This window comes from Bidens hawaiensis, unplaced genomic scaffold, assembly GCF_021521415.1.
Source record: "Bidens hawaiensis isolate Kalapana, Puna unplaced genomic scaffold, B.hawaiensis_p1.1 tig00010668_1, whole genome shotgun sequence".
NCBI classification, from domain to species: Eukaryota; Viridiplantae; Streptophyta; class Magnoliopsida; order Asterales; family Asteraceae; genus Bidens; species Bidens hawaiensis.
Window position 1 is genome coordinate 42,038 of NW_027491816.1, and position 12,841 is coordinate 54,878.

The 12,841-nt window shown below is 39.1% G+C and overlaps 1 protein-coding gene across 1 annotated transcript; it reads right to left on the minus strand.

Moving 5' to 3' along the window:
* Positions 1–1,090: 1,090 nt before the first annotated feature.
* On the minus strand, positions 1,091–1,495 carry LOC143535848 (uncharacterized). Its single transcript, XM_077029988.1, has one exon. It carries the CDS (start codon positions 1,493–1,495, stop codon positions 1,091–1,093), a length of 405 nt encoding a protein of 134 aa, XP_076886103.1.
* Between the last annotated feature and the right edge of the window lie 11,346 nt (positions 1,496–12,841).

A 12,841-nucleotide genomic window follows, 5' to 3' on the forward strand; every position in this document is an offset into this window, starting at 1 on the left:
AACCCGGCGACCTAACACGATATCACCGACCCGTAAAATTTCAAATTTCCCAACTAAAAGGCACCCGCCCTAGCCCTACAACGAACTCTAACGAACACTCAAATAATCACAACCGCCACACTTTAATAAAATAATAATAATAAAACATACCGTAGTGTCGGAATGAAAAACTAGGTACTAATGGAGGACGCCCGCGGTGATTGACGACAATGACTGTGGTGGTGTACGGTGGTGATGTGAAAGACAGTGGTAGTGGTGGTGATTGTTTGGGTATGGTTGATAGTAATGGTGGTGGTATACGATGGTCGTCGGAGGGAGGGTGGATGATGGTAGACGGCGGTGGTTGGTGACGATGGAGGTGTGGCAGTGATGGGTGTGAGTGGTGATTGTGATGTGGTGGTGGGTGGACGAGGGTAGTGGTGGTCATCGGACGTTGGTGGTTCAGAAAGAGGAAGAGCAGAGAGAAAGAGCAAGAAGAACAATGAAGAATGAAGAAGAAGAAGAGACATCATATATTAAAAAAAATTCGGGTGATCCATGACCCATCGAGATACGCGATGGGTTAAATGCCCGACGATCGCGTATCGCCACCCAATTGGGTGGAAATTAGGGTTTGACCCCATCGCGATACGCGATGGGGGTTTGGATAGACATCATCGTGTATCGCAATGACGTCATCCATGTTTAGGACACCATCTCCATCGCTATACGCAATGGAGGAGTTGCTAAGCCCATCGCGTATCTCGATGGGTATTGTTAACAGAAATTTTTTCGCCAAATCGGGTCCGGACATTTTCCGACCCAACCACTTTTCGGCATCCCGACATCACCCTGAACACGTTTCCGAACTCAAAACATACTTTTCGTACCTGGAAAGACGTGAAAATGACCAAACTCTTACCGAACTTCAAGAACTTCCAACTCTTCAACCAAGTTTCCCCACACTTGATGTTTTCTGCACAAAACTCAAGACGACACTTAATACAAGACTCGAAAAAATGAAAACAAACTGAACAGACACTTACAAACCCCGGGTTGCCTCGCGTAAGCGCTAAATTTAAAGACTATAGTTCGACAGTGTCTCAAACTCTCAATAGTCTTCATAAACCGGTGAAGTCACAATGAAACTCACCGATTCCTTGTCCATCTCGAGAATATCCTTCATTTCCAAGTATGGCTTCAATCTATAGCCATTCACCACTTTCCTCACATGATCATCAAAGTCCTTAATCTCGTACTGACAATAGTTTCCAACTCTAACAACCGAATACAGGCCCGTACACTTACTTTTCAACTTACCCGGGAAGAGTTTCATCCTCGTGTTGTATAACCAAACCTTTTGTCCAACCTCAAAGTTCTTCAACCGGATATTTGCATCATGAACCTTTTTCATCTTTGCTTTGTAAGCGGATGCACAATTGTACGCCTCGTCCCTTAACTCCTCAATCTCGCATAAAGCTAACTTTATTGCCTTACCTGCATCATCATACTCCATATTAACCTGTTTAGTAGCCCAAAATGCTCTTTGAGAAATTTCTACAGATAAATGGCAATCCTTTCCATACACAAGCCTATAAGGAGTGGTTCCAATTGGCGTTTTATATGCGGTTCGGTAGGCCCATAGAGCATCGGTCAACTTGGTTGACCAATCCTTTCTGTCCGTCTGAACAGTTTTTTGTAAAATCTGTTTGATGTGTCTATTGGAAACCTCAACTTGTCCACTCGTTTGTGAATGGTAAGGAGTTGCAATCCTATGATCAATACCATATCGTTTAAGCAATTTTCTAAATTTAAAATTTTTGAATTTAGATCTACCATCACTTATTATGGTTCAGGGGACTCCAAATCTAGAAAATATATTACTTTGAACGAAATTGCAAGCGACCAAGTGATCATTCGTCCTAGTGGCTATCGCCTCAACCCATTTAGACATATAGTCGACGGCCACTAGGATGTACAAATTACGGTGTGAATTTGGGAATGGGCCCATGAAATCGATCCCCCAAACATCAAAAATGTCAACTACTAGGATCGGGTTAAAAGGGCATCTCATCCCTCTTAGAAATACTCCCGAGTTGTTGACACTTTAAACAATGTATCGCGAACTCATGAGCATCCCTAAACAATGATGGCCAAAACAAGCCACTCGTAAGGACTTTTCGTGCAGTTTTCTGGCCACTAAAGTGACCCCCACCACGCAGATGAATGCGCGTGTTCCAACACCGATCTGACATCCTCCTCAGGTATGCATTGTCTAATCATCTGATCTGCACCAATCTTGAACATGTCCGGGTCATCCCAAATGCACTGTTTGGCCTATGACATCAAATTTTTCTTCTTTCACCTTGGCCAATGCTCCGGTAGGTAACCTGAAATTTATAACTAACAATATGAGCAAACCAGGGATTTTATGAGACTACCAAAATATGTTCATCTAGGAAAGACTCGTTAACGGGCCCATCCTTGTCTCCATCTTCCACCATAATTCGGGACAAGTGATCTGCGACAACATTTTCACTACCTTTCTTATCCCGAATCTCTAGATCAAATTCCTGCAATAGCAAAACTCATCTTATGAGCCTCGGTTTGCATCATTTTTTATCCATGAGGTACCTAACTGCAGAGTGGTCAGAGTAATGATTACATTACTTCCCCAAATATAAGACCTAAATTTATCTAGAGCATATACTACTGCTAGTAACTCTTTCTCGGTTGTTGTATAATTCAATTGAGCATCCGAGAGAGTTTTACTCTCATAGTATATGGCAACGGGTTTCTTGTCAACCCGTTGACCCAAAATAGCCCCGATCGCATAATCACTTGCATCACACATTATTTCCAAAGGAAAAGTCCAATCGGGTGATTGCAATATCGGGGCTTCAACTACTTTCAACTTGAAAATGTCAAAGGCTTTTGCACATTCATCATTAAAGTCAAAAGGGGCATCCTTAAGTAATAAATTACATAAGGATTTGGTAATGTCACTAAAACCCTTAATAAACCGTCTATAACCCGGCATGCTCCAAAAATGATCTAATGCCTTTAACATTTGTGGGATGAGGTAAGGTAGAAATAACTTGAACCTTAGCACTGTCCACCTCAATCCCACGACTCGACACAACATAGCCCAAAACAATCCCCTCTTGAACCATAAAATGGCTCTTCTCCCAACTAAGAACCAAGTTCGTTTCTACACATCTTTTCAAAACTCTTTCGAGTTGATTTAAACATAACTCGAAAGACGTGCCGAAAATCGAAAAGTCATCCATGAAAATTTCCAAAGACTCCCCCACCATATCGGAAAAATACTCATCATGCACCTTTGAAAGGTGGCGGGGGCGTTACATTACCCGAATGGCATTCGCCTAAACGTGAATGTACCATACGGGCACGTAAACGTGGTCTTCTCCTGATCCTCAAGATGAATAGATATCTAGTTATACCCGGAATACCCGTCTAAAAAGCAATAAAATTTTTGACCGTCTAAAAAGCAATAAAATTTTTGACCAGATGGCATTCGCCTAAACGCGAATGACAATTTGATTGATAAACGGAAGTGGAAAGTGATCTTTCGATGTTGCCGCATTCAGTTTTCGATAATCAATACAAATGATCCATCCGGTTACCAGCCGGGTGGCGACTTCGTTACCTGTGCCGTCCTTAATGACCTGAATGCCCGCTTTTTTCGGTACTATCTGTGTCGGGCTTACCCACGTGCTAAAAATATAATACCAACATCCAACCACTTCAGCACTTCTTTCTTCACCACTTCCCGCATGTTTGGGTTCAACCTTCATTGAGCATCGTGTGCGGGTCTGACATCCGGATCTGTTAATATCTTGTGCATCACAATTGAAGGGTTGATTCCCTTCAAATTCGCTATTATCCATCCGATTGCTTCCTTGTTCACAACCAGCACCGCCATCAAAGCATTTTCATGTTCAATGGATAAATTAGAAGCTATAATAATAGGCAAAGTATCATTTTTACCAAGGAAAACATATTTTAAATGCTTTGGGAGCTCCTTTAGTTCGACTTTTGGGGCTTCTTGTAGTGACGGTTTCAACCCGGTATTGATTTTCTCGGGAAGTGGTTCCACCTGAACTGACCATGGTGGACGGTCTCCTCGCATAGCTGCGATCTCCATCTGTCTATTTTCTTCTTCCAGTAACTTGTATGTTTCCACCTGTAACCTGTCAAACAAAAAACACGTCTCCACTGTGCCATCCGTACTAACGACAGAGTCGTATAGTGGGATGCACTCGTCAATGACATCAGCCATGAAGCACTTGTCATCGACCGGAGAATTATTTCCATGCATGAAAACATTAATCCTCAACTTACGGTTACCAAATTCCATGTCAACAGTCCCATTTCTACAGTTAATGTCGGCATTTGCGGTGGCCAAAAATGGTTGATGTGCTAAAAACAGTCAATTAAATATTAACTAAATTAAACAAGTAATAAAAACTAGACTTAAGACTCAACTAAACAAAACACCGGCAAGTGAACCGATCAATTGTACTAAGCTAAGTAAGTCTAGAATATCGAACCCACAGGACTTTATAAATTACGTAAATTAGCTAATTAGACTCGACTTACGACACAACTATTTATTATTAATGTTTTGAGGGGGGTTTTAAACTAAGATTTAACTAAGAAAGTAAATAAACGAGAAAACAAGAAACAAGCAATTTAACACAAGATCGAAACCAATCAGAGAAGGAATCTACCTAGGTAAGAATCCCTTGCATAAACAATCATCAAGCAATGGACAAATAATATGATATGGAAACTGATTTCTAAACGTATTCATCTAACAAACCCTAAAGGACCCTTGACTGAATCAAACGAAATCCCCAAAGAATGAATATTAGATTATTAAGCAATCAGTTAAATTGATTTCCTCACGGTTTTCAAATATGGTTAATTAATTGTATCTAAAGCAAGCAATCTTACGAAACACAAAACTCTAGATAACTTGGTAAACTTAACATGACATCATGAACAAGGATCAACACAATAAGCAAGAATATTGTCACTACTATCCTAGCATGCAATTGACCAAGACACATGAACAACTCCTCACCTCACAGCTATTGGAATTTAGCAAAACATTCAAAATCCTAATTAACGATTAATAAGCTTCTATGATCTAATAGGCCTATTCAACCATAATAATCAAAACACCAAGTAATGATTAAACATGAACCCTAATATCTAAAGAACATAATCAATAGAAAGCAAGATCCATGTGAAGCAATAATTAATAATCAACCAAGATAATAAACATTCATATGCATCATGTAAACAAAATCAAGTCTTGTACTATTAATAAAACGAAACCATAATCAAAGCATAAGTCCAAAGCAAGAATCAAGGCCCAAACATGTTCATCAAACCTAGGTAGACATGAAGGCTAGCCTAGAACCATTACTGAAAACAATCCTAAACAAGTATTAAAAACAAAGAGGAAAGACATGATAAATAATGAACAAGGAACAAAAATTAGAGCGATAAAACCCTTTGCGATTGATCCTTGAACACCCGGATGAAAGCTTAATAATCCTCCTTGATTCCTAGTCTCAAAACCTTCACAAAACCTTGGAAAATCGGCTCCAATATTGCTTAGCTCGGCTGGATTTTGCAAGAGATGTTTATATAACGAAAATTGGGCTTGGGCTTGCAATTTTTTGCTGACCAGAAGGCCTAGGCGCCCCGCGAAGGCATATTGCCTTTTGCCTTAGCGCGGCGCGGCGTGCTCTTATGCATGGCCAACGAATTTTGTTGTTATTTCATGTTAAATCTTGCATAAACTTGATAAATATCTCCCTTGATCTCCAAGTAATGATAAGAAGCTTCTAGACCTTCTTTCCCTTAACTAACAAGCCATCAACTATATGAAAACGTAACAAGACATTAGTGATTTAAACTATATAATCATTTACGAACATAAACTTCTCATAAAATGATAGAAAGAATTAAAGCTTAACATGCAACACACCAAAAGATATAAAACACGTAAACATATAATAAACTTGACTCAAAACTTAAATTAAAGAAAGATAAACGAAACACGAATCAAACCGAACTCAAAACATTAAAGAAACACAACTTTACACGGGATACGAGATGTATAAATAGACGTATATCAAATATCCCCACACTTACTCTTTTTTCATCCCTGAAAAAGTCTTATGTAGTTGAATCAGAATCGGAAAATTACAATCTAACAAACATATAGGTTAATTTTTAAAGCTCAGAAGAACGCAAAAACTGCGATCACCAATATTGTTGTCCACTTAAACCCATGCCTTAATCTTTACCGGGACAAATAAGATCCGACAATTAGTATTCAGTGGTTTACACAATTAAGACCCGCTTATTTTCAGCTTTTACCAGACCAGACCACCCCAACTTGACTTAAACCTCAAAATTAGCAGATTTAAAACTTGTGTTGCTCTAAATTTTTTTCATGAATAGTTAAGACGATCAAGGGTATTGTTTATCTACCTAAGCTTAAGCATCAAATTCTACCAAGCAGCCATTAGATACGATTAAGGTTCAATTAATTTATAGCTAGTGCTCCCCACAACATGACATACCCCCCGTTATCAAGCAATACCCCAAATCCATCACCATAGGTGAGCATGCAAAATTTCATCTGTAGGGCTTACATGTAGTGTGTCCCTTGTGGTCCGTTTCTTAATGGTAATGAGACGCGAGCAAGGGACCCTACATGGCTAACAGCGTGGATGATCAAGTCTGTAGTGAATTTGTACTTTTGTACTTTTGTGATCATGTTTATAGACTTATAAGGGTTTGCTCTTTTTGGCTTAATTTAAATATCCACAACCCCACTTAGGAATTATGAATACCCAGATGAATAGATTGCATTCAGACCCATGGTCTCCGGACCTGAAGCATCCCATCAATACAGGATTTAAGGTTATAAAACCATACGTCGATAAGGTGTAAAACACTAAACTAGCAGTTTTAAGATTTATATCACAGGCTACACGGCATACTCTAACGTTAAACCTACCCAAGCATCATATGATAACGTATTCAGATTTTAAAACTTATAATATTTCCACTTTTTCATACCAGTAATTGAGGCTTAAGTATGGCCCGACCTTACATTACTTATCTTCCACGGACAAAACCCTTTACCCACAAAAGATTTCCGTTTTAACCATTTTATCAAATTTGCCCTTTGAATTTCAAAGCTGAGCCTACCGATACATCCCAAGTTAAGTGTGTTTTCTTTTATTTATCTCATATTATTAGTAGTTTGAAAAAACAATTTCCCGATAAATATCATCATCTCCCACTTTAACACAAAAAAACTATATTCAAGAGACATTTTTAAAACATTTTTCAATTTTTTTTTCAAATTTTAAAATTTTTTAATTTTTTTTCTTTTCTAAATGTAAACTCTATTTAAACTACGACTCAAATATCCTATCCCCACACTTAAATTTTGCATTATTCTCAATGCAAGGATAAGGACGACTTAAAACAAAAATAAAATAAAGTCGGACTACAAAAACTAAGACTCTAAAAATTAAAAACAAAAAAAATAAAAAGTTAACAAGCTAGATAAATGGAAAAGACTTAGCTGATAATATGCGAATGAAACATGATGCTAAAGTCTTCTTTCTATGAATGCCTCCAACTACGAACGTGCTCAGCAAACGGTAACTCCTTTTCTCACGAACGTAAGTGGCAAACAAAACAAACATGTCTAAAAATGTATCTTATCATAACGATAGATATTAAGCAACTAAAGCATTTCACCAATAAATATATAAAATATAATAATTATGAGCAAATAAATCAACATGAAGTATACGGCTCCACTGTTACTCCATCCCCACACTTGTCTTTTTCATTAAAGTCTTCATTGGGGGATCTTCTCTAGCTCATACAGTCTCTCTTTTACCTAGCAAAACTCAAAAGCACAAAAAACAATGACGAACTACAAAATAATACTTTAGCGACTCGATGACTCAACGAAACTAAGAAAATAAAAACTAAAATAAAGGAAAACCTACAAACTCTACACTTGAGTTTTCACTCAAGAACCTATGTTTATGCGAATCACGTGGCGGACCGAGTGGAGCTTCCTCCACCTCGGTAGAACTCCAATGCCCTCAAGGATACCGAATCACGATCCGACCATTCATCAATCTTTGTCTTCTTATTTTTAACACCATGAACCTTCCCAATCTTTCGCTGTGACAATCGTCAATTTCAGGTTAACTCCGTTAACTCAACTCCGTCAATTCAAACTTAAGATCTTTGAATCTGTAACGCACACCTCATTACATTTAAACTAGGGTTTAAATGACGCTTGACACTTACTACATGTGTAGTCTTTCGGGAATTGCACCGAAACGCAAACGAGTTGACGCAAACAATTGGTGAATAAACGAAAAACGTCAAAACAATAATTATGTGTTAGACTTATGTGTTATGTGATAATGTTGGTTAAAACACTAACTCAAGATGTAAACAAGTTAGTTTAAGCTAGATAAGTAATATTTAGATGTTGAGGGACCTAGATGTAACATGTATTATTAATAATAATATTAATATAAACCCTAACTCCCTCTTCCCCCTCCCTAAACCCGACGGCCAGCCTCTCTCTCCCTCTCCTTGCGATCGGCAGCCCCTCACCACCACCATACCACCCTTGTTTGATCTTGGTTTTCACAATTGAAGCATCCTACACTCGTTTCTAAGCACCTCTCACATGTCTCTTGGCTATTCCTGCGTTTTTAAGGTATAAAATGTGAAACCCTAATTATTGAATATCATGTATTAAGTGTTTTATGATTGGTATTGGCTAGAGGATGATTGATTATGTGTTAGTGTTTGATATTGATAGTCATATGTGATTTTGAACGGTGAAATATTGATGAATCATTGATTTTTTGTAAGCCCTAGAGGGTTATTACTGATTTTGGTGATTAATTACGTTCTTTACATGTTTGGAGTTATGTCATATGCATAGAATGCATGTTAGATGATCGTTTATGCTTGCTGAGTTTTGACAGCAGTGATTGTTAAACTTGAACGATGTGTAACTTGTTGAATATAAAAGCAAACTGAGCTAATTATGAGTCTACAAGGTAGTACTCTGAGTCTAGTTTTCAGAAAGTCCAACCACGCCTAATTTGGAGGTGTTTTGGTTAGTCAAATGATTTAGATGTAATTAAAGGTCAAAACTGGTACTGGACAGATTGTAAGTTATGATTAAACAACTGTAACTAAATGTTAATGTGGAAATTGGTCGAGGTTATTAACACTACAAGGTGCTATGTTGAGTCTAGTTTTTATAAAGTCCAAACTTGTAATTTTTGGACAAGTAAAAGTTAACTTTTATGATTTTACAAAAACGTTGTGCAAAGCTGAGTTGTTAGACCTGCTGTTAGGTTGTTTTGTAAATGTTATATCTCATGAACTACAAGACCAATTGGGTTGGTTCCACTTCTGAAAGTTGACTTGTTGAGTTAGGAACCTAACCCAAGTGGTCTTGCATTTATTGGATTTTTTGTTTAACAGAAATTTCAAATAAAATTCTGTTGCGCATGAATTTGACTGTTATGAGTTTGCTGTAATGATTTGATTATTGTAAGAAACCTATGTGGAATAAAAATATAATAAAATATGTTCTGGAAACCTAGGACATATATGCTTTTGTGATGATTTTTGGTAAATTAATTGTGATGCTATGATCGGTGGGATAGACTAGTTTTTCAAGTAGAATTCTGTCGTTAAGAAATTAGTTGCTGAGTTTTGTGAAAGTTGCATGAAACAACGTGATTGCTAATTCATTATCGTGTTTTGACCAAATTGCCCTTGAGGGGAGTGGTTGCTAATTAATTGTCGTGTTTTGACCAAAATGCCCTTGCGGGGAATAATTGCTAATTGATTGTCATGGTTTGACCAAATTGCCCTCGTGGGGAATAATTGCTAGTTAATTGTTATGTGTTGACCAAATTGCCCTTACGGGGAGTAATTGCTAGTGATGTACATTATGAATACATGACACGTAAATAATTGCTCACACATGTAACGTATCACAAATACACTTGTTAAAGTCACACACGATTCACAAACGAAACACGAAACATGTTGTGTGCATAGGTATTATGTGCCGGGTCTAGAGACTCGATAATATTCCGACACTTAGAAAAATCTCTTTGTTGTTTTAGAACGCTAGAGAGAGTTTTTCTGTGACGCGCATCTTGGTGAATTATTTTGGGAATACTTCGCAAACAGTGAGTTCACTTACCCCTTTTAAACTGTTTTCAAACGCTTTTCACTTGGGGGAGATAACATACTCCGAAAACGCATTTAAGATTTTGTTAATATAGATTATATATCACTTGTAAAGACTAAGTGGCAAACGCAATAACCAAAGTCCTTCATTCACATCGAACCGTTTAATATTGGATAATAGCGAGTCATTGTTGAGTAGTACTACTGGGTTTGACAAACCCCACCCAACGCTAAACTCGACTGGAGGTCGAGTGGGTGTAATCTTGGCTAAACACATACCATGGTCGGGATAGACCTGGTGGCAAGGCAAATGATAAACAGTCAGCTTCGGTGTCGAACACTTAGTAATACTTGTTTTATAGGCTAGCTACCTATAGATATATAATTGACATAACACTATCTGGTAACGCAAAACGCTTAACGCAAAATGCTGAACGCAAACGCTAAACGCTTTTTTTATATAAACTTGTGAACTCACCAACCCCGTGTTGACACTTTTAGTATGTTATTCTCAGGTAGCCGAGGCGGGCGCGCGGTGTAGGATCATGCATTGCTTGAAACACTTTTAATTATGCAAACTTATTTTAAACTGTTATCATTGGGTTTTAAGTCGTCCTGCGTGACGCAACATTGGTTTCTATGGTTTTACGCTTCCGCATTTAATTACTCGTAAACGTTTTCATGGTTTTAAAACTTTGTTTTATGGTTTGATTATAACTAATGATTCCGATCCTGTTAGTTCACACCCTCTGACGGTAAAACTCCGTTAGTGGATTTTGAGGGTGTGACAGATTGGTATCAGATCCATTGGTTATAGCGAACTAGAAGCTGCATGCATACTAGACTATAACCGCGACGACCCATTAGTTATAATGATACGCACTGCATAGATTCGTGTAGTCTTTGTTATCTTGTCTCTTTACCCCTTTCACTCATACGCGCGCATACACGGCTTACATGTAGGGATGTCGACGCCACCATCATCACCATCTGATCAGATGACTCATGCTCATGGGAAGGAACCGCAGTTACCTACCTCATCGCCACCCCGTGTAGTCCCGGAACTCGAAGCTCCTGCACCGAAGAGGTATCGCTTATCCGGAGGCATGTACGAAAACGAAGTTAGCTGGGATTGGTACCCTAATATGATCAGACGTATGATCTATCGTGAACAAGTTCCCCCATTACCTCACCCGAACCATCCTGCTTACCCCAACACCCTACCACCCATAACCGAACCTGTAGAGCGTGTGCTCGCAGCTGTTGTTTCTTGTTTGGAGCGTGATGTTGGTTACATGCGCTATACGAGAGCGAACGGTTCCGGACTGTTAAAAGATGGAACCGAAACTAAAGAGGAAATTTCCCGCATGACAGTAGCAATGAAGGAAATGCAAGAGGCTAGTGATCAACAGATGAAGATTATGAGAAAGATGCAAGCCGAGATGATAGACTTGCAAGAGCAACTCCAAGTAGCAAGGACCCGAACCGAGATAGCTTTAGAGCGCTGCGATGTCTTACAAATGCAAATTGCTCAGAACGCAGCCGAACCCGAGGCAGAGCCTGAGGCAGAACCTGAGGCAGAGCCTGAAGAGGAACCCGAAGAAGATCCCGAAGAGGAGCCTGAGGAGGATCCCGAAGAGGAACCTGAAGAAGAACCGGAGGAAGAACCGGCAGAGGAGGAGGCACACTCAGAGGTGTCCTCAGACGACGACATCTAAGGATGATAACACCTAGATGGAGGGGTTGTCTCCATCCAAACTATTATTTTTCTATGATTTTAAGGATTGGTTTTAAATACTTTGTAGCGAATACAATGGTTTTAATCATGAATTATTATTTGGATTAATATATGGTTGTGATGTGATGTTTGTTTCTTATTTCTTTCTTACCTATCCTTTTATTACATGTATGGCGTGTTGCATATGAAAGAAAAACTCATGTTCAACATCTTATGCTGTGATTCTAGGAAATGGCCGGAAGAAACGCTGGACACGGACGTGGTAACATCAACTTGACTGCAGCATAACTCCAAACTCTGCTGAACGACCATGCGGCGGCCGCTCTAGCCGCACATGTTCAGTTGCAAGCTGGAGGTCCAATTGGAACATGTACCTTCAAGAATTAACTTGACTGCAAGCCCAGTACGTTTAAGGGCACTGAGGGAGCTATAGTCTTCCTGCGTTGGGCTGAGAAGGCCGAGTCGGCATTTGAGATGTGTAATTGTCCCCCTGCCAGTAGGGTCAAATTTGCTGCTGGAACACTTGAAGATTCTGCCCTCACTTGGTGGAATTCAAACGTACAGATTCTTGGATTGGAACTAGCTAACGCGATGAACTGGGAGGAGTTCAAAAACATGATGCGAGAGGAGTACTGTCCGAGAGAGGAGATTGCAAAGTTGGAGTCAGAATTTTGGTCATTGAAGATGGTGGGTTCAGAAATCGAAGCCTACACTACCCGTTCTCACGGGTTAGCTGTGATGTGTCCGCGGATGGTAGATCCGCCGAGTAAGAGGATTGAAATGTATATTGATGGGTTAGCACCGCAGATTCAG